At 36.9% G+C, this 26,872-nt stretch overlaps 3 protein-coding genes, 1 long non-coding RNA gene and 9 other non-coding genes across 14 annotated transcripts in view; 12 read left to right on the forward strand and 1 right to left on the reverse strand.

The window, feature by feature from the left end:
- Nucleotides 1-2,210: 2,210 nt before the first annotated feature.
- LOC143737187 (uncharacterized) lies at nt 2,211-7,259 on the forward strand. The gene is made up of 15 exons (XR_013203634.1): nt 2,211-2,245; nt 2,739-2,780; nt 3,441-3,484; nt 3,794-3,834; nt 4,022-4,068; nt 4,239-4,287; nt 4,474-4,523; nt 4,694-4,740; nt 4,928-5,028; nt 5,217-5,243; nt 5,466-5,494; nt 5,728-5,789; nt 6,039-6,084; nt 6,269-6,310; nt 6,891-7,259. It is a non-coding gene; the product is annotated as an uncharacterized LOC143737187 (long non-coding RNA).
- Nucleotides 4,559-4,623, forward strand: LOC143737906 (small nucleolar RNA SNORD29). The gene has a single exon (XR_013203778.1). It is a non-coding gene; the product is annotated as a small nucleolar RNA SNORD29 (small nucleolar RNA).
- On the forward strand, nt 5,077-5,144 carry LOC143737870 (small nucleolar RNA SNORD30). The gene has a single exon (XR_013203743.1). It is a non-coding gene; the product is annotated as a small nucleolar RNA SNORD30 (small nucleolar RNA).
- LOC143737877 (small nucleolar RNA SNORD22) lies at nt 5,540-5,664 on the forward strand. The gene has a single exon (XR_013203750.1). It is a non-coding gene; the product is annotated as a small nucleolar RNA SNORD22 (small nucleolar RNA).
- LOC143737876 (small nucleolar RNA SNORD31) lies at nt 5,829-5,899 on the forward strand. Its single transcript, XR_013203749.1, has one exon. It is a non-coding gene; the product is annotated as a small nucleolar RNA SNORD31 (small nucleolar RNA).
- LOC143737872 (small nucleolar RNA SNORD31) lies at nt 5,916-5,985 on the forward strand. The gene has a single exon (XR_013203745.1). It is a non-coding gene; the product is annotated as a small nucleolar RNA SNORD31 (small nucleolar RNA).
- LOC143737875 (small nucleolar RNA SNORD31) lies at nt 6,116-6,183 on the forward strand. Its single transcript, XR_013203748.1, has one exon. It is a non-coding gene; the product is annotated as a small nucleolar RNA SNORD31 (small nucleolar RNA).
- On the forward strand, nt 6,342-6,411 carry LOC143737871 (small nucleolar RNA SNORD31). The gene has a single exon (XR_013203744.1). It is a non-coding gene; the product is annotated as a small nucleolar RNA SNORD31 (small nucleolar RNA).
- Nucleotides 6,548-6,615, forward strand: LOC143737874 (small nucleolar RNA SNORD31). The gene has a single exon (XR_013203747.1). It is a non-coding gene; the product is annotated as a small nucleolar RNA SNORD31 (small nucleolar RNA).
- On the forward strand, nt 6,761-6,830 carry LOC143737873 (small nucleolar RNA SNORD31). Its single transcript, XR_013203746.1, has one exon. It is a non-coding gene; the product is annotated as a small nucleolar RNA SNORD31 (small nucleolar RNA).
- An 831-nt stretch (nt 7,260-8,090) lies between the features above and the next one.
- On the reverse strand, nt 8,091-9,708 carry arl2 (ADP-ribosylation factor-like 2). Its single transcript, XM_077228230.1, has 5 exons — nt 9,491-9,708; nt 9,168-9,278; nt 8,761-8,923; nt 8,552-8,632; nt 8,091-8,438 (listed from the first exon to the last, which is right to left on the reverse strand). Exons 1-5 carry the CDS (start codon nt 9,553-9,555, stop codon nt 8,304-8,306), a joined length of 555 nt encoding a protein of 184 aa, XP_077084345.1. The 5' UTR covers nt 9,556-9,708; the 3' UTR covers nt 8,091-8,303.
- A 2,513-nt stretch (nt 9,709-12,221) lies between these two features.
- On the forward strand, nt 12,222-14,853 carry batf2 (basic leucine zipper ATF-like transcription factor 2). 2 transcript variants are annotated; one of them, XM_077227274.1, is made up of 4 exons: nt 12,222-12,653; nt 12,931-13,035; nt 13,834-13,983; nt 14,102-14,596. In XM_077227274.1, the coding sequence occupies exons 1-4, from the start codon at nt 12,576-12,578 to the stop codon at nt 14,141-14,143; spliced, it is 375 nt and encodes a 124-aa protein (XP_077083389.1). In that variant the 5' UTR covers nt 12,222-12,575; the 3' UTR covers nt 14,144-14,596. The 2 variants fall into 2 exon arrangements, with proteins under 2 accessions (XP_077083389.1, XP_077083388.1); XM_077227273.1 differs by having other exon boundaries at nt 12,231-12,653; nt 13,834-14,853.
- A 4,111-nt stretch (nt 14,854-18,964) lies between these two features.
- ppp2r5b (protein phosphatase 2, regulatory subunit B', beta) overlaps nt 18,965-26,872 on the forward strand; it is a 26,026-nt gene continuing 18,118 nt past the window's right edge. Inside the window, exons 1-2 of the mRNA XM_077228221.1 lie at nt 18,965-20,638; nt 26,474-26,670. Coding sequence (XP_077084336.1) covers nt 20,443-20,638; nt 26,474-26,670 — 393 coding nt within the window. The 5' untranslated portion in view covers nt 18,965-20,442. The remainder of the gene's footprint in view (nt 20,639-26,473; nt 26,671-26,872) is intronic.

A 26,872-nucleotide genomic window follows, 5' to 3' on the forward strand; every position in this document is an offset into this window, starting at 1 on the left:
GTACACAAGTATTGTTTTGAAAAGAGTAGTATTGTGCTATTCTATGGCAAAAGAGTCAAGAAAGAAAATTTTAATAATGTGGTTGATATGGTTCATTCATCACTAGAAATGGAAGGTCAAATCAGACGCATTGCAATGTGGAATATCCCTACGGCAGATTTGAAAGCCTGTTGAAGATGGAGGATCACGCCTATTCTCGAGGACATGTATTTGGTAACTATCAATCTGGTACAATATACAGAATAACTATAGCAAAGATACATTATTAACATTAGCTTGCATTCGTTTGGGAACCTGATAGCTGATGTAGCTGATGCAATAAAATGGTCCCAAAATAACGAAAACGTAAAACTATTATTCGTTTTAAATAGAGGTCATACATGTTAACTGACTAAATAACTAAATGCAATTTGTAATAGTTTTCTAAAGTAACCTCATCACTTGAAGAAACACTCATGGACAAAGTTGAACTGGAAGCCATGTTAATCTTGGAATAATATGGTCACTGTAGGAGTTAAACGCCCACTGAATGGAGGGGCTAGAAAGCAATATTCAGTTGGTAGTCATACAATTTCACCGCTAGATGGGAGAAAATCTTACACAGTGTAGCTTTAAAAAGAAAAGTGTCATTCATGTAAATTATGCCAGTAGCCATTTCACTCTGTAGCCCAAGACTGGTTGCCCACTGAAGCTAAGCAGGGCTTAGCCTGGTTAGTACCTGGATGGGAGACCTCCTGGGAAAACCAGGTTGCTGTTTGAAGAGGTGTAAGAGAGGCCAGCAGGGGGTGCTCTCCCTGTGGTCTGTGTGAGTCCTAATCATAGACTAAAAAAAAGGTCCTAATGCCCCAGTAAAGTGAGGGGGACACTATACTGTAACAAGCACAAGCTTCGGATGAGATGTTAAACTGAGCTCCTGACTTTTTGTGGTCATTAAAAATCCCCAATTTTCCCATTGGCCTCTGTCCATCATGGCCTCCTAATCATCCCCATATGGCTGCCGTCGCATCTTCCAGGTGGATGCTGCACATTGGTGGTGGTTGAGGAGATTCCCCCCTTCTATGTAAAGCGCTATATAAATGTAACTTATACTTTTTTTATTATTAAATACTAAATCAACTATCTATTTAAAATTTAATTTTGAAAATTTAGTTTTATTGAATAACCGTTGACGGACAAAGCAGAATCCCAGTAAAAGAGATTAATCTGAAAGATAAAAATATTCTGTGACTTACATACCCATATGAATATTTACATATTTAATTGCCAATATTTTAATTGAAGATATATGTCATAATAACATAATAGCAATAAACATATGCAAAATGGAATGATTTCACTCAACTTACCTATAGGTTTTAATGAAAGCGAAGATGTCTGAAATCTAATTCATGGAAATTCTGAATAATAACCCCATTAATTATAATAATTATTACATTTAAAAATAACAACATGACACTTTGAGCCTTCAGTGCCAATTCTGGGGGGTCATCTTACCCCAAGGGTCTAATTTTATCTGTCTACTTCAAAATAAAGAACTATAACTGTTACTCCACAAATCTAAAAACATTAATATGTCCACAAATATCTCATTAACAAATAGACACAAAAAACTTTGATATACAATATAATACAATGTCATAGATCACTATTTTCCAGAGACACAAAATTAGATCAATTCAACTCAAAACTGTTTCGGCTAACTAAATTTCACAATTGTTGATATTCAGATGAAATTACAAAATTAAAAATAGAGTAGCCATTCATCAAAAGTGATGAGATGAGATTTTGTGTCATCTATGGTCAGGAAAAAAAGGTAAGGTGGGGGAAGGCAGCTTCCCCATGTTACCCTACGCTTGTATCGCTGCAGATATGATGCCATCTAGTGGAAAAAGTTAAGCTTGAAAAAAAGTTATGATTATCATCAACTTTACAAATTATCAACTATTCTTATGTGATACTTGATACGTTCAAATAAGTAGCCTACATTGCTTTGCCTGCTGCATTTATTATTTTTGCTATTTAAAATGTGCATTGTGTGCACTAGAATAAACATCTTTTGCATCTACATTGTTAGCAGTTACAGTTTATCCATTTTTTTTAATGCATGGGCAAAAATGTATTGGCGCTTTAAAGATAATCAGTAACCTTATTGGTTGTTGTAAAATGGGCGTGGACTTTGACATGTGACAAGAATAAAAAGCGCCCAGACCTTCTTTTCGTCCATTTTGCAGCAGCTTCTTCATTGGTAAGGGACTTTACTGTTTTTTGTTAACTGAACTGAAGTGTAGTTCGTTTATGGTTTTTTAAACGCCTTTTCCTAAAGTGGGCCTACATTATAAATGGTCACCTTTTCTTTGTTAGTATGCATTTAAATGTTTATTTCTGTACAGTGCCCCTCAGCAGACAACTGCAGGGTGTTAGCAACCCATTAGCCCATGAGCCTCTGAATCGCATCTGAAACCATCCTGTCTTACGTATTGCTATTATTTTAAATTTTACTACTTTTTGTCAAAGTTTACTTGATACTGTATCGTAATAACAAGATATTTATGGTTGGTCTGCTTTTTCCTCTATGGCACGATCTCTCAATGATGATAACTTCCACAGACCTGTTCTGAAACCCTGTGATTGCACTTTTATATATCTGAAGAGAGATTTCGCTTAGTTGTATTTGTAAGTCTTGCGCGTTCTGGAAGTTTCATATGGGAACACGTGTCTCAACGTTTGTTCTTTTGCAGCGATGGCCACGACGAGCGTGAAGTCCCTGCCATCGTGGGAAGGTAACGTTAAGTTCTGTATTTTGTGCACTTACTAAAGCAAACATGGTAGAGATCGACAGATATTTAAAATTTTATGAATTTTGTGCAGTTTCTCATTTGAATAATTGGGAATTAATCGACAGAAAAATTAAAATTATGAATTTTGTGCAGTTTCTCATTTGAATAATTGGGAATTAAAGTTATGTAAAATATTACATCAAGGAGTTCTGCTTATGTGTAGTGTATATGCATTATTGGATGGCTTTTAGAGCTAACTTTGACACTTGCACGTGGAGCTGATAATGAATTCAATTAAGACAAGTGTCGAACTAAAGTTGATCCTAAAAGATCAACGCATGGTACATGATTTATAACTATGCAGACTTCGTGAGAACTAAAATATGATAAATGATCTAGGATACTGCATGGGTTTAGGCCTTATTTTGTCTACCACACCCAAGTAATTGGCCTTTGTGCTGAGTTCATGAATGTATGCATTCAGTGTTACTTAAGCTCATGAATTCTCTATTCCCTAAATTGCTTTGATTGTAACCTTTCTCTAAGCTGAGTAGCATTGTGCATCTATTACAGATTGCCAAGCGCTTTTTGTTTGTATTTTTGAATGCAGGCGTGTATTTTATTTTTATATATTCTAAAAAAAAATTACATTTGTTTTTGCAGCTTTCAGGCAGTCTGCTGGGAAGCAGAGGCCTGTTAAATTCAAGGTAAACCATTCAAGTGTTGAAGTTTCTTTTTCTTTTTAAGGCTAAACCTTTAAATGATGATTACAAAGACAAGCATATATCTGAATTCCAATGATTGCCTTTTTATTCTGACATAATGTGGGTGGTTTGTGCTCAGTTTAGTTGGATCCCCATTGAAACTGTAGGCATCCAGTAGTACTATTGTGACTTTGAATTCTCTCTTCCTGAGTAGTTCTGTAATCTTTCTAAACTGAGTTGCAGGCGTCACGCATTGTCAAGTGTTTCTTTGTTAGTTTTAGTATTTGTGAACATGGGCATTTGTTTTTGCAGTTTCCATGCACTATGCTGGGATGAGGCCTCTTAAATTCAAGGTACGTTTTCAAGTATTGAAGGTTTTTTTTATTTTTAGGCTAAACACTTAAATGATGATTTCAAAAGACAAGCATATGTCTGATTTCCAGTGATGTCTGCCTTATTATTCTGACACTGTGGGTGACTGAGTTAAGTCATCACTACCCTATTGTAGCAATAATGATAATAATAATAATTGTATTTTAGGTTTGCCTTCAGATGAATTGTGTACGGTGTCCATAGATGCTGTATTGGTAAGTGGTTTTCCTAAAATTATTTTCGCAATTCTGAAGTGATAAAGTTTTGCAATGTAACGGGATGATACATTTGTCATATGGCATTCTAGTCACCAAAGACTTATCAGACCATATACTTGCACCATATTTGCTGAATTCTGTGCTTACTGTGCCTGTTATCTGTCTAGGTGGTTCCTCTTGTCCTGGTGGCCATAGTATGGTCATAATGACATTCAGGTGAGCTTTCTTTTTGAACTGGTGTTTGCTTAAATGGTCTGAGAGGATGAATTGTTTATACCACTTCATATCTGGACGGCATTATTGCTTCATGGCATTCTAGTCACCAAAGCCCTGATCAGAACAGTTTTAACATGGTGGTTTTGTGTTTTGTTAACTAAATAAGTCAGAACCTTTGTTTGTTAGGTGACGTCTGCACAAAATAGCCTTTCACCAAGGACTGGCATCTTTCAAAGGTAACTTTTGTTTATATATGTAGTGTTTTGTGCAATCTCTGTGATGAAGATACTTAGCTCACTTTGAACCCATGTGAAAAGTAACGAACAACTGAGAGATTGATGGATTTTATTACAATTCTAATTTTGTGTGAACTTGTCAGATATAACCCCTCTTGTTTTCTCTTCAGGACTGTTTGTCCAAGACTAAGTGTGTGGAGTCCTTTGGTGGTAGTAGGTAAGGTTACTTCCTGCTCCCATATTTATTAATATACAGTCCCTCTGTAACTAATGATGATTTATTGGAATCTCGTTCGTCTGAAACCCTGTTGATAAATTAACATCTTGTGCTGATGTTACAGATCTATCATTTGTGTCTCCGCTTGTGTAACTTGCCCATCTGAATTTCTTTTTTTTCTTCACAGATGGAGCCTGATGTGAAGTCATTTAAAACAGTGTCAGACATCACCCCTCTTTTCACTTCAGGACTGTTGTTGTCCAAGTGTGTGGACTCCTTTGGTAGTAGGTAAGGTTACTTCCTACTCCCATGTGCTTAATAGGCAGTCCCTCTGTAACTAATGATGATTTTACTGGAATCTCGTTCGTCTGAAACCCTGTTGATATATCTTATTACTGATGTTACACTACATATTTTATCTATTTTGAGGGGTTTGTGCAGCAAGTGACGTTCTGGTTTGTTTTTGCTCCTGACAGGTTGCACACCTGAAGCATTTTCAACAGGTAAGAATGTGGTTCCTTTATCAAATCCCACTACAAATGGTCCCTTTTTGATTAACTTGCACCTTTTAACTCAATACATCTGTAACCTATGATGATTCTTGCAGTCTCGTTCGTCTGAAGTCCTGCTGATAAATTTACATCTTGTACTGATGTTACAGAACTATCATTTTTGTCTCTCCACATGTGTAACTCGCCCATCTGAAGTTTTTTTTTTTTTCACAGATAAGTGGCACCTCAAGCTGTCCAAATTGGTAAGAATTCAATTACCAAATATGAAATGTTGCAAGCCTGCAGTCCTTTTATGATGTAACTTGCGCAAGTCTTACGCCTTGACAATACCAGAACCTGAAAAGGTGAACCCACTGGTGGTGTTTTGGCAATAAGGGGATGATTTGTTGGGGTCACCAACAGTCTGAGAAGGACTAGTTTTAGTGTAGAGAAATATTTTTCCTTTTGTGTGAATTTAATTTAGTTTTTCATGCAGGACTACAGTGGCAGTTCTGTACCACCCCCTGGAAGTTGTGGACCCACTTCACACTGAAGTTGGTATGTGCTTGTGTTTTTGACTTTAATTACTCGTGAACTAGTAGGTGTGATGCATAAGATTACCACCCCATTCTGATTTATCTGACTGAATGGTAGTCCTCTAAATTGGTTATTGATATGCATAAGTATGGATGTGATGAGTGATTACCGCCCCAGTCTGAAAAGTCATGACGATTGGTATACTCTCTGATCCATACTTCATGTCTATCTTTTTTCCGTATGCGTTGACTGTTTTTACTGTCCTTCCAGATTGCCCCAGATGTCATTATGATGCTGGTGTCTTGTTGACCTTAAGGTTTGTACTTGTTTTTGCTTTGTGTTTTATTTTTTTAAATGATGATTGCTTATCGCCCCAGTCTGATGTGTCATGACTGATTGATGACTCTGATAAATCAGTATATTATAAATCAGTACATCTGAATCACTACGTTTAGGTTGACTTGTACTGACTCGCCACTCCCCTCTTTTCTCTCCCTCAGGTGCTTCCATGCCTGGCTGATTAAGGATGGTGTCACGTAGAGGTACCTAAAATTTCATAGTTGTACCCATTAGTATGGATGTGATGAGTGATTACCGCCCCAGTCTGAAAAGTCATGACGATTGGTATACTCTCTGATCCATACTTGTCTATCTTTTTTCCGTATGCGTTGACTTTTTACTGTCCTTCTAGGTTGCCCCAGATGTCATTATGATGCTGGTGTCTTGTTGACCTTAAGGTTTGTACTTGTTTTTTGCTTTTTAGAGTTTTTTTTTTTTTTTTTTTTAATGATGATTGCTTATCGCCCCAGTCTGATGTGTCATGACTGATTGATGACTCTGATAAATCAGTACATCTGAATCACTACGTTTAGGTTGACTTGTACTGACTTCCCACTCCCCTCTTTTCTCTCCCTCAGGTGCTTCCATGCCTGGCTGATTAAGGATTGTGTGTCACGTAGAGGTACCTAAAATTTCATATTTGTACCCATTAGTATGGATGTGATGAGTGATTACCGCCCCAGTCTGAAAAGTCATGACGATCGGTATACTCTCTGATCCATACTTCATGTCTATCTTAATTTTTTTGTTCTTGTGCTTTAATTGTTGCTACTGTCCTTCCAGGTTGCCCCCAGATTGCACATGATGCTGGTGTTTTGTTGACCTTGAAGGGGTCTCTTTATTTATTTTTTGGTCTTACTTATTGCCCCAATGTACTGACCTCCCTTCTCCCAGGTCAGTTAAAATGCATCTGGGGAGAAGTTGAATTGTGGACAACAGCTTTGTTAGCTCCTAATTCCTATACTGTACATCTAAATTTGAAGTTGATTGAATTGCATGTTAAGATTGAAAATATAAATGGTGAGTTTTCCACATACCAAAATTCCACCTGTAATTAAACCACTTTCAAATATATTGTGTTCTTGGAAATGTTCCCTCTACTTGTTGGCATGTATCAAGTGGTTTGCTAAATAAATGGATTTGCAAAATTTTCAAGTGAGTCAGTCTTTTTAATGTTTGTATCAGATTATTTTCAGTAAACTAATTGGAAAATGACACTTAACATTAAGGTTATTCATGAATGCTTTAGGCATGAAACAGCAATTTTTTTATTATAAAATGTACTAAGCCAAGGTATCTATAATTCAGTTATTGCACATCAGATATTTTTGATGTTCATGATAGTATTTAAAGAGTAAAGGTGATGATACACAAGGAAACTTTTTGGGCAATGTTGTCGTCAACAGGCAACCAGGTGAGACACGGGGCCCACGAGCAATCTAAATTATCCAGAGACATTTATTGCCCATTTTCAATGGGAAAGTGCCCAAGCAACAATCACTCAGCAACATTGCTCAAAGTTGCCCTGTGTATCATCACCTTAAGGGCTCCCAAAAATTAACTTTTAACTACTCGCCCTCATGTTCCAGCCCTGCAAGATTTAAACTCATCTTTGGAACGCAAATCTTTGAAATGTGAATGCTGGCTCACTTGCATCTGCCAGCCCAGAAAAGTTAAAGACACTGTTAAAATAGTCCAAGTGGCTGAACCTTAAGTTTATCAAGTGACAATAAGTTTGGTGCATTAAATGTCAGTGCAGAGTTCTCATTGCTTTTTGGGTGAACTAACCCTTTAAGGCAAAGTATAATATTTGATTAGAAGAACTGGAGCTTTACAAAATGCAGCAAACTGACTTGAAATGATTATACTACCCTTTAAATGCCTTTCAGTGTTCTGATGAGGGTCCAAATGAAATTGTTCATGGATATTAATCTAGTTCAGAGGCAGCCACCCTCCAGTACAAATAAAAGGCAGTACAATTACTTCAGGAGTAAGAGGAGCAATTTTTAATAACCAGGTTTGTCAAGACAAATTTGTATTTGTGGCAGATCACATCTTTATGCATTTGAACAAATGGTGCTGAAAAATACACAACTTCAAAATTGTTTAAATATTCAAGATGGTTGCATTGCAAACATTTGCAGTCCAAAAAGATCCTTTTTTGGGGGGTCCATTATCTTCCAAATGTGTTAACTATCAGTCAGCTGTAAAGATCCGAGCTGCTATATCATCAAGCAGCCAGTCCACACCTGTAAGCAGATTCTCGCCCGTCACGGCACTGCATCCCACTATGCACCAGTGATGGGTCTTGATGTCATCAAGGGCTAAGACCTGCACAGAGAAAATTCAGAAAACAAGGCCATATTCACTAATTACATTTGTGACTGGTTATGCAAGTCAGGTTCATGCAATTACAATTACAATTACTTTAACTGAAGGCTCACCTCTCGAATGGCATCTTTTGATAAAGAACCAGGTAAATCCTGTTTGTTGGCAAAAACTAACAGTGTGGCTCCTGCTAATCGCTTTCAAAAGGAATAATAAAAAAGTAATCATAAACCTATGTAATATGAAATGTATAGAGAAAAACTTAGACATTACATTTTATTCATTCAACATTATTAGGTCCAAGTAAAGATATTGTTCATCTCACCTCCTCTAGTAATAAAGTACTCAGCTCTTTCCTGCAGTCCTCCAGTCTCAATCTGTCAGCGCTGTCCACTACCCACACCAGTCCATCTGTACTCTCGAAATAATTCCTCCAGTATGATCTCAATGACTTCTGACCACCCACATCCCAGATATTCAGTTTAAACCTAGTCTCAATGTGAACAAAATGAGAAAGAAACAAAGACATTGCACACCTGGGAATTATTTTGAAATGCATCACAGTGATAGTGGTAAATAAACAGTCTGTTTATATACATATTAAACAATTAGTTAAATTAACAAACAACAGAGACCTTTAATAAGTTAAAAGTATCCTATGACACTCTCAACTTCGTATTGATGTAACGTTAACGTTAAAACTACATAACACACAACTAGTTTCCGTCATACCCTCTATGCTCAAGCGTCTCTATATTGAAGCCTAGTGTTGGGGAGATCGTGCTGACATCTTGGCCGTTGAACTTCTTTAGGATGGTTGTTTTTCCAGCATTGTCAAGTCCACTATAAAAGAACGGTTAAGGGCCCACAAGAGTCTTCTGTATCAAAAGCGATACGGACTTTACATTAAACTAGCCTTTTGGAGAAATCGACAGGCGTGAATAGAGTAATATGGTTATATACACTTTATAAAAAATACAAACATTTAAAAACAACAGCGGTGTCATAAACTTATCTGAATGTAAACATTTGAATTCAGTTCTATGAAAAGATACAGCATCAGTAGACGCATTTCACGCTCCTTGTGCTTCATTTTCTTCAAGATCGTCAGTAAACCCATCGTGAACGTTTAAATGTAAAAGACTGAAGTGGCCTAAAGCCCGAATTTTCACATTAACTGTTTAATCGCATGAAATAATTTCCTAAATAAATATCACATGCGTATAGTGCAAAGCCACACTGAAACAAGGAAGCGTTACTATGAGCTAACACAACACATTGAAGTATGATTGGTTAGACAGTACACAAATGTGATTTTGAAGGCATATGATTGGTTGTTGTAACTGTCAATTATACTTGGGCCTTTTCTATTGGCAAAGGAGAACAGCGGCAAGGGCGTGTTCGCGTTTCTAATAGGTGAAGGAAGCTGACACTTAAAATCCAGTCGTAAAACCTATACGTAAAACCATAAAACCAGTCGTTTCTATTGCAGCGCCCCCTTATGTGGACATTTCAAACATGCGAGTTACTCCACCAAAAAGATTTGCAAAGTTCATCTCACTTAGGCTAATTTTGTCTGTCTGGTTGTATGATCGGTTGGTCAGCTATGCTAATTTGAGTTTTTCATTGACTGTTAGTAACACTATTTAGCCTAATATTTTAACACTAACTGCCAAAGATTATTTTTTCTTACTCAAGGATGAACTTTTACGTTGAAGATAAAATCAGAATCCAAATTAGCTTTACTGCCAATATGGTTACACACACTTTTAAGAATTAATTTTTTTCATCATTGCATATCAGCTTGGATATCTAATCAGCTCCTAACAAACACATAAATTATTATTTGAATTATCACTTGGTGAGTCATTTAACCATGTATTTGGTAGGCTATTGTCTTTCAAACACATTAAAGTGTAGAAATTCATGTTATTATACATGTATATGCAATGCAGGAATTCCCAAACTTTTTTGTCAGCTGAACCTCCTTTTCCTAATATATTTACTTGAAGTATACCCCCTGAGATTTTATGTTAATAAGTTAAGTCAATAATAAATTTGTCAATAATAATAATAATAATAGATAATAAAATTTTCACAGTTCTCTGATGTCGGTTATTGGTCACACAACATGTTGTGAAACAAATATTTTTTCGTAAATGTTTTATTTAGATTGTTTTTGTTTGAAAATTTATTTATTTACATTTTTTACGATTTAAGCAGCCTACTTAATAGCTTTTCATTAAACTCACAAACCTGCAGTTCCATCACGAACCCCTGGGAAACTCTGAGGTAATTTAATATTTTATGCACTTCATGTTGTTGATAAAAAATAATCAACAACATGAAATGCATAAAATATTATAAATATTATATAATAATATTATAAAATATTATAAAATAATGTAATATTTTTTCTTTCTCTTTGTGTTTTTATATCAATATGGCACAATATTATCCTTTTCAAATCAATGTGATAAACAAGTTAGGTTAAAAGTCTTCTCAAAATGGGGGGGGGGGGGGATGTTTTCGATTTTGAATCCCATTTCCTGCATTTCCATACATTTAGGCACTATGCGGTGATACAAAACCCAGGAAATAATTTGAGTATAATGATACATTCTGCCAAAAAGAATAGTAAGCTACTAAACTATGTATAAGAAAAATATGTGTCTTACTTTCTTTATTGTTTAATAGGGGTCGATCGCCAAGACTTGAGAGAAAGTAAAAAAAGTTAGCCATTAATGTTTTGTGTAAATACAAATTTAAATAATGTGAGACTCAATTTCCACTGTAATGTAGAAACAGCATAAAGACATATATTTCAAATTATTGTTTAATGGCATTTTTTTAAAGAATGAAGGCCAGTATCACTGATATTAATATAACTACATGTCCCCCCTGTCCCCATAGGAAATTACGCCCGACAACTTATCTAGATTACATTACTAACTACAATTTTTGTCATGTAATTTGGAATCAGTTTGGAATCACTGACAAGTTGTGAGAAATGTACCCAGCACTGCAGGTATTTTATATTCAGTGCAAGGGAATGCCAATAAACGTAGTAAACGTAAAATAAATGATAAAATAATAATTACAAACAAGAACAACCACAATAACATTAGAGAACATTTGTAATGATGGTTAATTTCAAGTGTAAGAAAACATGAGGACTTTTTAGGAAGTTTATTGCAGCGTAGTAGTCTATGCTTATAGTAATTCAAAAATGTTTTGGTGATGTGGGGTAGGCTATAGCCTATACTATCTCATTATAAACAATTCATTGATTAATAAAACACTAACCTAACTATGCAACTGAATAGAATGTTTGTAAGTTATCCATTGGCTTCCATCCAAAGTCTAAACGGTAAAAGAAATCTAAACGATAAAGGAAACCTTACGGTAAATATCTTGTTTAGTCTGTCTCAAGTTGCCGATTTGTGTTTCCCCCATTGACTGTAAAAAATGGTTTCCCCTCATGAACTTGCAGCCCTTATGTTTGCAGCACTTCAACTGTCACCATTAGCCTATAGCCAATGAAAGAGCTGCAAACTTTTCTCCCAGCAGACCCTGCTTGTATATACAATGTAAATATACTATTATAGATAGCCTACTAAATTATACTTTAATTATAGTTGGCTATATATTACCCCACATTCATTTTAGTAATGAAATAAAATAGCTTAGCCTTAGGCTACACACAAAGCCTGAATATCCCATAAAGAGTTCCATCCATTTGGACTTCCGGATAGGAATTCCCAGTAGACTTTAGAGCGGGAAATGTACAACCCAATTACTGGCATTTCTGTGTGGGAAGCGATGACCTCCAGTCTCCGCTAACCGGGTCGTTTAAAATAATTCGAAAGCGAAAACACACTAGTTTTGCGTCACCTCTTTGTCAGAGCTATTGGCTCATTCCACCGCCCACTGCTAACATTAGAGACAGTTTAAATCATGACCAGGCAATGTAGTTTTGCAGACAACAGCTGCCTCAAGATTCTTTATCGCGCTTGCTGTTCAATTCGAAGAACTTTGTATAATACGGAAATATTACCAACGACTGATTTATTCTGAAAGTATACATGCAAGAATTTTGTTCTGATTTAACTGTCGAAGAGAGCATCCGTGTTCTTGGAGATGCCAGCTGCCGTCATGGATCATTTTGACCGGGGAAGTCCTTTCTCGCAAAGTGATTCTCAAAGTTCTCAAGATTGGGTAGGGAATGAATTCACTTATTTAATGTAATTGTATGTACATGTCACAAGAAATAACATATTTATAAATAAATATGTATGTTTATAATAGCATATTTATTTAATTATGGTTATGGTTTAAACACACACACACACACACACACACACACACATAGGCTATATGCAGTTATTTTTATATCCTATCTAATTACGAACAATACAGGATTGAAACAATTATTTATTTATATATAAATATCGATATATTATAATCATATACATGATCTGATGAATATCCTCAGAGCACACAGTCAGATGGCCATGGGCACCATCGCAAAGAGAAAAACAGAGATGCAGCACGCAAGAGTCGAAGAAAACAGACAGAAAGGGCAGATATACTGCACGAGGTCAGTGGCATATTGCGACCTTTCACACTCTCTTTCTCTTTCCCCTTTTGAATGTGTAACTTTTGCTTTTGATATCTCCAAATCCTCACATTTGTTGTGCATGTGTCTTTTCATTCATGTTACTCGCACAAATAAATATGATATTTTACTTTATTATTGTAATCATCAGACACAAAATCTGTACACTTATAATTACTTGGAATTATAAAGTAACGTGTCATAATAACAACCTTCAGCAGAAGGTGTGTATTACAAATTGCAACTGTGTTTGTTTCTGTAAAAGTTATTTTTTGTGTGTGTTTGTTAATAATTACTATGTAGTGTGTGTGTGTGTGTGTGTGTGTGTGTGTGTGTGTGTGTGTGTATGTGTGGGTGGAGGAGAGAGGAAGCATTAGTATTGCACAACTTCAGTTCAAAGCAGGCATTTCTTGGAAACATGACTGGGACAGCATACAGATTAGTTGCACTAGCGCCAGACTATTTATTGTACCATTTTCACTTTCATTTTCTCTTTAGAAGATGATCAAACCTTGGATTTTCCCATTTTTCCCAACCCACTAATCACAACCTTTCATAGATTAACAGGAAATCTGAATTGTTATTGGTTTTTTTTAATAGTCTGTTGTGTTTTTCCTCTGAAATTTTGTATGTGGGAAGCGCAGCTCAGGTGAAATCTACAGTATTTTAAACTACTCTGTATTTTACTGTGCCAATTTTTCTTTCACTTGGTAACTTCTGCATTTCAGTATTGTACTGTTTATAAACTCTTATTTTTCAATTTCTCAAATTTTTACTTAGGAACTCCAAACTATAGAGCAGTCTAACGCCGCATTCCGAAAAGAAATCGATGAGCTGAAGAAGGAGCTTCAAATCTACACCACTGCTTTGGAGCAACATGAGCCTCACTGCACTAAACACTGTCCATATGGACCCTCAGTTAGTGTTCCAGTAGGTCCATCCACACCTGCACCCCCTACCTCAGATTTCAACTTTGTCCCCGAACCCAACCTCTTTTCGGACCTTTCATTCTTACCAGACACTAATTCAGTGGACTTGCCTCTAACAGGGCTCCTCGACAGTTGCGATTGGTCTTCTTGGGACACGTTGAATGGGAATGGGTGCCTACAGCAGTTTTGAGGTGCAGTACAGTACGTTCTTATTTAATGACATGCCCTACACACTACTACATACTGCAAATAGCTCTTTTTATGGTGTTCAAATTTATGCAGTGCTAAAAGCCATGATCCATTAAGGTGTGAATTTGTTGTAACTTCTAATTTATTTAAGAAAGACTTACAGATGGCCAGATTTATTTTTACATGTAGCTATATTTTTAATATGAAATGTTTAAAAAATGTATTTCAAGACCATAGCCTTATGTTGGGCTAAGTGACTCCTTACTTTAATCCATTTTGATTTGTGATATTTGATTTGTGAATTGATTTTTCAGTTAATTGATAAATTATTTTTTTAATCATTTCAAATGTTATTTAATGAAATAACGTTCAGTGTCACTTACTGTTGTCCAAATACAAGTTAATAAAAAATACATTACAAAACACATTTCTTACAGAACAAGATACTACACCACTTGATTTTAAATTAGCCTGTTATATATTTTTGAATTATTTATACACTGTAAAAAAAAAATACTGGCAGCTGTGGTTGCCAGAAATTTACTGTTAAAAAATATGGTACCACCATTTTAGGATTTAGAGATTTAAATGAAACTTTCAGTTAAAAAAAACCTATTTCATTAACTGATATCATTTTACAGTTTTTCCTTGATTGATTAAACACATTTCTTGAAATTAGAAAGCCTCCTTTTCTCGAAACTCGAAGCACAAATCCACAAATTCTCACCCAATTCCCCATACTTCCTATTTTCAGGTCAAAATGAAGCTCTCCACTCAAAACCAATCAATCTTGCTGAAAAACCAAACTTTGCCCTCAGACATTACACACAAGCCCTCAAAAACACACACAATACAACATAGTCTTAAACACTAGTGAGATCAATTCAAAACACTGTTACAAAAACCTTCTTTTGACAATCGGGTATCTTTTCACTGCTCAATGTCACAATTGACAATATACAACATAAATAGAGGGGTGCAGATACAGTGAAATTCAACAATAAGCTTTAAGAAAAGTTTATTTTTTTTTACACTACTGTAAAGAGATATTGCAGTAGATGAAAAGCAGAAAAGAAAAGTTGAAATACCAAAGCATTGAACATGACCTTGGAATTGCAATACAATACAGTATACTCTCAATACAGTAAAAAAATTTAAATAAATTCTGCAACCTCGGCAAAATTGCATAGCAGTACTGATAATTACTATACAGGTCCTTCTCAAAAAATTAGCATATTGTGATAAAGTTCATTATTTTCCATAATGTAATGATAAAAATTAAACTTTCATATATTTTAGATTCATTGCACACCAACTGAAATATTTCAGGTCTTTTATTGTTTTAATACTGATGATTTTGGCATACAGCTCATGAAAACCCAAAATTCCTGTCTCAAAAAATTAGCATATTTCATCCGACCAATAAAAGAAGTGTTTTTAATACAAAAAAAAAAAAGTCAACCTTCAAATAATTATGTTCAGTTATGCACACAATAGTCAATACTCGGTCGGGAATCCTTTTGCAGAAATGACTGCTTCAATGCGGCGTGGCATGGAGGCAATCAGCCTGTGGCACTGCTGAGGTGTTATGGAGGCCCAGGATGCTTCGATAGCGGCCTTAAGGTCATCCAGAGTGTTGGGTCTTGCGTCTCTCAACTTTCTCTTCACAATATCCCGCAGATTCTCTATGGGGTTCAGGTCAGGAGAGTTGGCAGGCCAATTGAGCACAGTAATACCATGTTCTGTAAACCATTTACCAGTGGTTTTGGCACTTTGAGCAGGTGCCAGGTCGTGCTGAAAAATGAAATCTTCATCTCCATAAAGCTTTTCAGCAGATGGAAGCATTGAAGTGCTCCAAAATCTCCTGATAGCTAGCTGCATTGACCCTGCCCTTGATAAAACACAGTGCACTAACACCAGCAGCTGACATGGCACCCCAGACCATCACTGACTGTGGGTACTTGACACTGGACTTCAGGCATTTTGGCATTTCCTTCTCCCCAGTCTTCCTCCAGACTCTGGCACCTTGATTTCCGAATGACATGCAAAACTGAGCAACAGTCCAGTGCTGCTTCTCTGTAGCCCAGGTCAGGCGCTTCTGCCGCTGTTTCTAGTTCAAAAGTGGCTTGACCTGGGGAATGCGGCACCTGTAGCCCATTTCCTGCACACGCCTGTGCACGGTGGCTCTGGATGTTTCTACTCCAGACTCAGTCCACTGCTTCCGCAGGTCCCCCAAGGTCTGGAATCGGTCCTTCTCCACAATCTTCCTCAGGGTCCGGTCACCTCTTCTCATTGTGCAGTGTTTTTTGCCACACTTTTTCCTTCCCACAGACTTCCCACTGAGGTGCCTTGATACAGCACTCTGGGAACAGCCTATTTGTTCAGAAATTTCTTTCTGTCTTACCCTCTTGCTTGAGGGTGTCAATGATGGCCTTCTGGACAGCAGTCAGGTCGGCAGTCTTACCCATGATTGCGGTTTTGAGTAATGAAAAAGGCTGGGAGTTTTTAAAAGCCTCAGGAATCTTTTGCAGGTGTTTATAATTAATTAGTTGATTCAGATGATTAGGTTAATAGCTCGTTTAGAGACCCTTTTCATGATATGCAAATTTTTTGAGACAGGAATTTTGGGTTTTCATGAGCTGTATGCCAAAATCATCAGTATTAAAACAATAAAAGACCTGAAATATTTCAGTTGGTGTGCAATGAATCTAAAATATATGAAAGTTTAATTTTTATCATTACATTATGGAAAATAATTAACTTTATCACAATATGCTAATTTTTTGAGAAGGACCTGTATTTGGCATAGAGAAGTTTTTTTTAGTCTTCTGACAACAGACTTTCTCTCCCACCCCTAGGAAGTCGTCTCACTTCTGGAAAAATATAAAATGTATAGTACTTGGCTACAAATCAGTTTGGCAATTACAAATTGTACAAGGTGTGCTACAGAATTTGCTGTACATAGAATAGTGGAAGTTCTCCCAACTAAAGTCCTGCTATGTGTAATTATACTGTATGTGTAAGTAATATAAAAACCCTGTAGATAAGCCTGAATACCGACTTCCCTCATGTTCATTCCATGAAGAACATGAACATGGTCAACTATAGTGCTTTGTATTTCATCAGGAACAAATGTCCTTTGACCCCGTCCCCTTCATTTTTTTCCCTCTCCTGCTCCTCTTTGTATCCCACCACTAGAAGTTTTCCAAAGCACATAATCACCCGTGGCCCTATTTATATTATCCTGAGATTCTGATTGGTGTGTCATCCGTTTTGGTACTTAATGTTTACACATTGATAAATGTGTGCTATTTGAGTTCACAGTGTGACACCTGAGGTAATTATATTAAGTGTTTGTGTTTTCTGAATGAGAACATGGTTAAACCTGTGCAAAATGAGGGAATTTTTGTGTAGAGTTTTGCAAAAAACATTGAAAAACTTGGAACGTGTGTGAAATCAGGTGAAATGTGTTAAATGGTTTAGGAAATTGGGCCAACTGAACCAGTTATAGTGTGTTAGCAATCTCAGTCAGGAGATCATGAGAGTCACATGATGAATCAGAGCTCATCGCAAGCAGCATTTCCATAAGCTGAGAAGAAAAATCTATATAAAAGGTGCACAGTGTCATTCAAACAAATACTCAACACCATCATGGTAACACATGACACTAAAGTAATGCAAAACAAACATTAATTTAAATGTAACATAAAACCCTAATGTACATGATTAGAAAAAAATAAACAGTTATTTCAAAGAAAATACTGTACATCAAATGCGAAATTTCACGCAGGGAATTCTGGGAATGTAAATTTACGGGGTTTTTTTCACTGTAAATTATACAATTACGTTACTTGTCACTTCCAAAAACTGTTAATTTAACCATATTTTACTGTAAAAGTACATTAAATGTAAGGTATATCTATTACAGTTGTCCTGTGTATATAAGGAAACTTGTTGTTAACCAATTAACAGGGTTACTGTCGCATTTTTAGTCTTTTACTGTTAAAATCACGATCATTTATCATACACAGTAGGCCTACCAGAAAATCAGAACCAGAATCCAGAAAAAAATTTCCACAAAAATATTATGCAGCACAACTGTTTAACATTAATAATAATCAGAAATGTATCTTTAGCACCAAATCAGCATGTTATGATTTTGACATATCAAATGATTTTTGAAAGATCATGTGAGATCATATTTTTGATCAAATAAATGCAGTCTTGGTGAGATTAAGAGACTACTTTTAAAAACATCAAAAAACATTTCCTAACTTTGGGTATACGTGCGTGTCCAGGTGGTGTTTCTGGTTGTATATTACCATAGTGTCATCAAAAATGAATGGTATGAGCAGTTTAGAGTCTGTATACTGTATATATATACAGACACACAAATGTTCACACAAATGTTTCTCCTCATAAAAAGATCAGAATATGCTGTAAAATAGAGTAATGTCCAAGAAAACGTCTTGATATTGATGACTCAAAAAATCATGATATTTGCCCAAAAAATATATAATTTTAATTTTTTTTAAATTTTGGGCAAATATCTTGATTTCTATATATATTTATAGGTATTTATAGGTAATTATGAATTAATTATATATGAATTTCAAGGTAGCCTAAATATGAATTTTAAAAAACGTGTGAAAATGTTTTCGAACAACTGAATTTTCTTTAGAGACGTTAAATCATAAATATTAGAAAAATATAAACATTTTTAAGAACTTGATTGTTAAAATAATTATTTTTGTTCTTTTTATATTCTTCTTTATCATCGACTCATTTATACACTTAAAATGATCAATCACTAGCAAAAGCACTCAATCTTTCTCAGTGGTACAGCAGGGGATGGTCTCTCGATAGCCAAAACGCCTATAACGTTCAGCATCACATTTAGTAGTCTTCTAGGTAGGTCAGCGACACGTCGTCGGTCGGTTAATATCACAAAACGCGTGTTCGAAAAATACTTAGCGACGGACTGAACAAAAATCAGCGGTTACAGCGACCGGTGAACGCGCGAAATACTGAACGAATGAAGCAAGAACAATGGCCAACCTGACAGTCCCAAAACACAGCGGCTAACAGAGACTGTGTCAGCCAGTGAGAGGGAGGAGAAGGGAAGGGGCTGAGGTAGAAAACAGCTGTCTGATAACGATAGGGATGATATAAAAACAAATGGCACATATAGTCGCTTAAACGGTGAATGGAGCAAAAGGTATAACCATAACATCGCGACGTCTAGAAACGGATCGCGTAAATGTAGGATGAGTAAGTAAATAAATAAATAAGAGCGCGTGAGCGTCATCTGCAGTGTGTAGCATACATCTACTTGCACCACCTGAAGACAACGACCGACACTGGCTGCTGGGAAATAAAGAAACGGGGGGAAAACACGAGTTATCAACGTAGAGGAAGGACGACGGACAAAATCAGCGAGACTGTCCTTGTTATATCCTTTTGATAGGAGTAATTGAACAGCGGTTCCTAGTATTTGAGGGAAGGAGGTAGAAGGGGGTATCAGTGCTGCAGCGGCCGCCGTGATGCTTTACACATGTAGGCACGTTTGAAGCAGTTCATCCCCGCCCTGTGTGGATCTGACCGAACCGAACCGACTGTTCAATAACGGATTTAATAGGGGGACGCTGGAAGGCTCTGAAAAGGACTTGAGGCGCAGAACTGGGGACTGGTAATATGACGATAACATTTAATTAATAAGAGATGCATTTGTACCTGTATGGAGGAGATAAATGACGGGATTTATATCGCCCATTTGTTTTTCAACATGGATTAATTGGCACATGATCACTGGATAGAATGCTTATTACGTCCGAGTTTTAATACAGTAGCCTACCGATTTATGCCTCTAGCCTATAAATATTTAAATAAAGACCAAATTTAGGCCGATGACTTTCTGATGACGACAGTATGGCAGAGATGTCTGTATTGTAGACATATGTGTTCACACCAGTATCTCTTCATAAAGATATAGACAATTACATTCACCCTTGTGCTTTTTTCCGTGTCCAATCTCGTTTTTTGAAGGGGCTTTAATGTAACACGAGCGATAGACGCGTCAAATTGAACACTGATACTTCTACCATCCCTCTGTCTACAATTTAGACCAGGTTAGATAACTTCTGTCTTTAGTCGATCCCTGCTTGTCCAAAAAAAAATAATTCTGACTCAATAACAAGGCGCGTTGGGTGCCTATTCCGGCTGTTGGCTTCCTCCTTCGAACAATCTTCTGCCGAGAACCACCTTTGCAGCGATGGAGACCCCCACGAAGCTACCTCCGTCGAGCCCATCCTCGCCGACCACGGGCTTCTCTGTGCCGAGCGCGGAGAAGGTAGACGGCTTCCCCCGCCGCTCGATGCGCCGTGCCCGGCAGCGACGGTCCCACAGCTCCTCGCAGTTTCGCTATCAGAGCTCCCAGGTGGAGCTCACGCCGCTGCCCTTACTTAAAGGTAGGTTCCTTTAACTGGGACGTGAGGTGGTTTGTTTTAATGACATTTTATTTAGCAAGTAATGAGAATAGTTATTCATTCCCTGATACCAAAATAGACTATTACAGCCATTTTGGTGAACTCCGTGTCTTCTTGAGCATCCTTATGGTACCTCCATAAGGACGCCAAATGTAACTAAATCTTCAGAGGAGCACAGCTAGACTCAGCAGATTTTCCTTAATGCTTCCATCATTCAAGGGTACATAATTTAAAAGATGTACACATTTTTTTGACTGAACTTAAATTGGCTATACTGGATATGGGGGGTTGTAACATTAAGTTCAACTCAACTTAAATATCTTGTGTAGCAGAAAGTTAACCGAGTAACACCAATAAGATTAGATGTATCAAAGTAACTCAAATGAGTCTATTGCAGTACTAGTTACATGACAATCTGCAAGAATCGCAGGAAAGCAGAAACTGTTCATTGCAGTGGGATTTGCATAGTAATCATTAAGTAAAGCAACATAAACCATACAAAAATTAAGATTCTGTCATAATTTACTCACCCTCAAGTTGTTCTAAATCTGCATGAATTGAGGGTATGCATTGACGTCCCTTTCCTGCCGGACACCCCCTCAGCCGTACTGAGTGGCAAAAGAGCCTGCTGCATGACTGGATTTAATAGGGAAAACTGTAAAAACGAGGGTAAAACAAGCGATTATTAGTTTAAAATAAAGGTTTGACTCAATACAGTGTTCCATACTAATGACCAAAGATCCAGTGATCCCTGGATATTGGCATGTAGCCAGAATCGTGTTTCCTAACATTTGTATGTGCCTAATTTACACGCCAGGGGAAATGCATAAAGCAAATTTTCTTTATGGATAGGTAGGTCTAAATCCGGGTGATCGCTTATATCATTGTTATATCGTCATATCGTGCAGCCCTAAAACTTTTATAGTTTTTGTCAGTGTTTATTTAAAAACATCCAATTATGCAGAATATAATATCGTAAATATTTAAGAAGAGTTGTCAATACAATATATAACAATACAATATATAGGGTATGATTTTTACCCCAAAATTCAACATATTGACACAAAATAATAACTACAAATCGACGTTTACCTGTCTGAAGTCCAGTTGTTTCTATGAACTGCAGAGAACTGCAGAGATTTGCTTCTCTTTTCTCTAGCCTTCGACACTCTGACTAAATAGATTTGACAAGAAATCTGAAGTATATTTTTACAATCTCAAAACCAATGCTGCCACTCAGTCTTTTTCCCACTTAGTGGGCGTAACCACAGTCACTCCGGCTGACAGTAATGTCACATGCATACCCTCGATTTTATTCTTCTGCTGAACAAAAAAAAAAAGACATTTTGAAGAATATTGGTAACCAAACAGTTGATGGGCCCCATTGACTTCTTGGCTCCATCAACTGTTTGGTTACCGACATTCTTCGAAATATCTTCTTTTGTGTTCAGCAGAAGAGAGAAAGTCAAACAGGTTTGGAACAACTTGAGGGTGAGTAAATTATGGCAGAATTTTCATTTTTGGGTGAACTGTCCCTTTAAGTGGATTGAATGCAATGAAATTAAGTAGGAATTGTGTTGCATTAAACTCAATTTAACTAGCAGCAAAAATAATTTTTTGAAGTTCCAGTTGCATTGTCTTAGTCATTGCCAAGTTCTTTGCAAGTTTATGAATCTTTGTGGTCTGAAGACCCTGATATTTACACTTACATATGCTAATTTCGGTCATCCACCTGAAGTGCTGGAGAAACTCTAAGTGTCCGGGAAGCTACTGATCATATTTGTGGAGGGTAAGTCTTAATAAGCAATAGGATTATGATGCATAAGAGTAGCTGCATTGTAGAGTAGCTACTGTATGAATAACCACAAATAATGCAGTGTTTTCCCTCAGTATTTCATGGATGGCACTAAATTTCATAGGTTTTCCAAGTTCTCACACAACTTCATGATTCACACTTCAGCAGGATATGATTCACTTCGTCTAATGCAGTAATCATCTGAGTTACATTTCCAGTGAAGTAGGATTTAGTGGTGCCAGTTTTAATGAGACTCTCCAGCTGAGGTTTTGCTGCCAGTTGGTGTGTCACAGGAGGTCCAGACTGAGCCTCTGTCCTGCTTAACCATCCAACTGACCTGCTTTTAGTCATTCACACAACACGGAGATACATCTCCTGTGTTAATCAATGTCTGTCTCTTTTACTCTTACTAAGTCCAGTAGATTTAACTTCAGCACTAACTGGCTGTAGGTTTATCTCTGGTTTATTTCTTAACCCATAGCTGTATAATATGCACAGTTCTGGTGCATCTTTGTGGTATTCTGGGTGCTTGTGTTAGATTATACCTCATAAAACTTGAGTTTATGGCAGTTATGGACTGGCAAACGTCTACTATCAGTGTGCTAAAAAGTTGTGTTTTTTTGTTTAACATGTACCTGCTGCAGATTTAAGCTCCATTAATGGCACAGGATATTCAGATGTGACATATATAATGCTCTTTAAACACAAGATTAGCTTAGTGGAGCATGGCAGACACTACCTAATATAGAACCTGTGAGTGTTTGTTTGGGCTGTGAATTTGCCTGTGAGCCCCTGTCTGTGCTTGTGTGTAATAGAATGTAAGTGAAGAAAACAGCTGAGATGCTCTCAGTCCAAAACATGACTTGAATCTTAAATTGGTTTTCCAGACAAAAATATGGCCAACATTGCCAGGTTTGCTAGCTTGGGTTATTAGTTACCGGAAAAAAAGACTGCAGGCTGCAATATTGTAAGCCATTGGTGGTGCTTATTCTCATTTGTAAACATTAAAATTCTGCTCTTCAAGTTCATTTGTGTTGTTGTTTCCACTTAAGTCTTTGGAGTGACTTCACTATTATTCCTCGTGAGTTCTGAGCGTGTGTCTCTGTAAATAGCTGTCACTGCTGGAGGGAAAGTGTACAATGGGCAGCTCAGAGCTCTCAGCCTCATTCGCATTGTGACTCGTCTACACTTTCAAAACTCATCAATTTCATAAGTGAAACAGAAATGAGAGTTTGCGCTTGTTGGGTTAGCTATGACAGCATCTCATATCTATTAGTAATAACCTTAGAGTGTGAAGATTACTGTACCGTTATTTTGCAGTTGTGAATCATTATTTCAGGGTAAGAACATAGTGGTGGATATATATCTGCCTTCTTCTTCCTGCAAGGTCCAGCTGGTCAGGGCTGGTGTAAGGTTACAGTACACAGAAGGCCTGCTCCCTCTCTGGCCTCCTTCGATCAATAAAGTGGGCAAGAGAGGAAGAGGGAGAGAATAAAAGAGGGAGTGAGTGATTATCGAGACAGGGAAGAGAAAAAGAGCATTAGAGAAAGTGAGAGAGTGAAATGGATAAGCATGTGAAGCTGTAAGTGCAGGAACAGTGTACCGAGGGAGAGTTATTGTTGAGGACAAAATGTAAATTAACATAACAGTTTTCTATTTTAATATTGTAAATTTTTTATTCCTGTATAAAAATAATTTATATTATCTATAATTTATTCCTGTGATTGGTATTTTCGGCATCATTACTCCACTCTTCAGTGTCACATGATCTTTCAGAAATCATTCTAGTTTGCCAATTTGGTTCTTAAAAACCGTTTATTATTATCAATGTTGAAAATAGTTGCTTAATATTTTTTTGTTATTTTTTCAGTAATTTTTAATGAATAGAACTTTCAAAAGAACATAATTTATTTAAAAACATTTTTTTTTATCATTGTAAGTGTTTTTACTGTCACTTTTGATGAAAAGTATATACTGTATATCTTTATCTTAGGACTAGTAGAACTGCAATAGTCACTTAAACTGTGGTTGTATTTTGTGCCAGTTTTGCAGTTAAGTGATCAATTAACATCATGATGTCCATGAAACAAGTTAAAATATTATTTGAAGATCATTTCCATATTCTCAAAAAAATCTCATGTGAGACGTGGCAGTTTAAAACTCCTGTTTTGTCATGCATTATTTTTGCTTGGCTGTTTTATGGGTTGTGGTGGTGGCTCAAAAATACAGGAACTCAACAGCCACACAAACACAGTTTACTCATTAAAATCACACTACCATAGAAAGAGATCTACAGAGAGAATGAGAGCGAGAAAGGGATGGAGAGGAGGGGTAATAGGAGATCATGAGGAGAGGAACAGGGAAGAGGGATGACATCATCTCTCCTGCTCTCTCTGCACTGTTTTCTTTCCCTATACTATGCATCTCTCTCTCTCTCTCTCTCTCGCTCTCTCTCTACATCCCACTGTTGCTTATTGGGCACTATATTTAGCAGATTTGCATGTTCAATATTACAGTATGCTTAGAGTGACGACAGGTCTAACTTGAGTGATATTCAACTTTAGATGTAAAACTGCTGATATTTTTTCAAATTAATCATAGTTTTCACATTCTTACCATGATTTAAGCTCATTTCAAATATTAATTTGATTAATTCTCTCAGTTCTCAGCTTCGCTCTTCCTCTAATTCGCTGTACATCTCCAGTTCCCCGTGTCTCCACCCTTTTTTCTCTCACACTTTTCCCAAGACAATTTCGTTTTTCTGTTCATACTGCTGTGGCTGTGTCATGCTCTTTTGCACCTTATCCTTCCCCCTGTCTTCAAACAATCACACCGGCCTCTTTTCATCACATTCACTTCAGCAATCATCATTTTGCACTCTGACTCTAGGTTGACTCTAGCTGTGGCTGACTGTAATGTTAAGACTACTCCATTTTTAATGGAGAGTAATTGTACGAAGTAGCAGGCTGAGGCTAAAGAAAAAGAGAGATTGAGAGACAGAGAGACAGATTCACATGTCAAAGTACAGGAACAGTAGGGTATGTAGTTGTGTTGAGTTTTTAGATGAATAGAGTGGATTGTCATGGATATTGTGCCGCGAGGCACTATGTCCACTGAGGGCCGACTCGCCGAGACAGCGCAGGGTTAAAGATAGCACCCGCTAATCCTGTTAGCACCAGACTCATTTCTCATTAGCTTCCCGTCCATCCACTTCAAGAAATCTGCATTAATATACTCTGTGTATAGATCCAAGTGTCTGTAGATCCAACCATCTTTAAAGTTATTGTTCTGTTGGAGAGCATAAATATAAAGGTTCTTTATATTTAACCATTTGCCAATTGATGGTTCCATGAAGAAACTTTAGCATCCATGGAACCTTTCCATTGCACAAAAGGTTCTTTATTGTGGGAAAAGGCTCTCAAGATTATCAAAAATGTTCTTCACTACACTAAGAAAAACGTTTTTTAAAGACGGTTCACAGAAAGGTTCTTTGGGGAACCCAAAAATGTTCTTCTATTGCATCGCTTTACACACTTAGAAGAAAAGGTTCTGTTAAATTTGAAAGAATTATGCAATCATTTAAGACATTAGAATCTTTTTTGCATAAAAGGTTGTTTAGATTGAGTATAGAACAATTGGGTTCTATGTAACCCAGAAACCCACTGGACTTTGTTTTCTAAAAGTGTAGCATTACAAAGAAGTACTGTGGTGGTACCATGATACAGTTATGGTCATATATTATATTTATGTGCATGGGATTTCAAGATTCTTTCTGGTTTTATCATGGTATGTTTTTTAGAAAAAGAAGAAAAAAACATTACATTTATGCATTTAGCAGACACCTTCATCCAAAGCAAACTACAAAACAGGTACATAAGAATTAACAATGTTCATAGTATACAATGCCTGACTTATTGGGAAGCTAGACTAGGAAAAATATAGTAAACTCATGGTAAATGTGCAGTATATTTGTGTGTATACATGTATAATAGATTACATGTCCTCTCCTTCCTGTCCCTCAGATGCTCCAGTGGCAGAACTTCATGACTTGTTCTGTAAGAAGCTGCAGCAGTGTTGTGTGCTTTTTGACTTTCTGGACTGTGTCGCCGACCTGAAGGGGAAAGAGATCAAACGTGCTGCACTGAACGAGCTTGTGGAGAGCGTGGCCACCAGTCGCGGAGTCCTCATCGAACCCCTTTACCCAGAGGCTATTAAGATGGTGAGATGAATCGCGAAAGAGAGAAAAAGTGATGGAGTAGGATGGGATTTGATAAAAGAGCAGAGGAGGCAGAGGGAGATAAATCATTTTGAGGGATGTACAGGATCTCCAATGCACTAAAGTGCACTTAAAGACTCAGAAGCATTTACGTTTCTTTGCGTTTAGCTACTTTAGCTCCGTACTGTATGTAGGTGAAATACAA

Source organism: Siphateles boraxobius, unplaced genomic scaffold (assembly GCF_051911475.1).
Source record: "Siphateles boraxobius isolate OS27281-9 unplaced genomic scaffold, OSU_SipBor_1 130, whole genome shotgun sequence".
NCBI classification, from domain to species: Eukaryota; Metazoa; Chordata; class Actinopteri; order Cypriniformes; family Leuciscidae; genus Siphateles; species Siphateles boraxobius.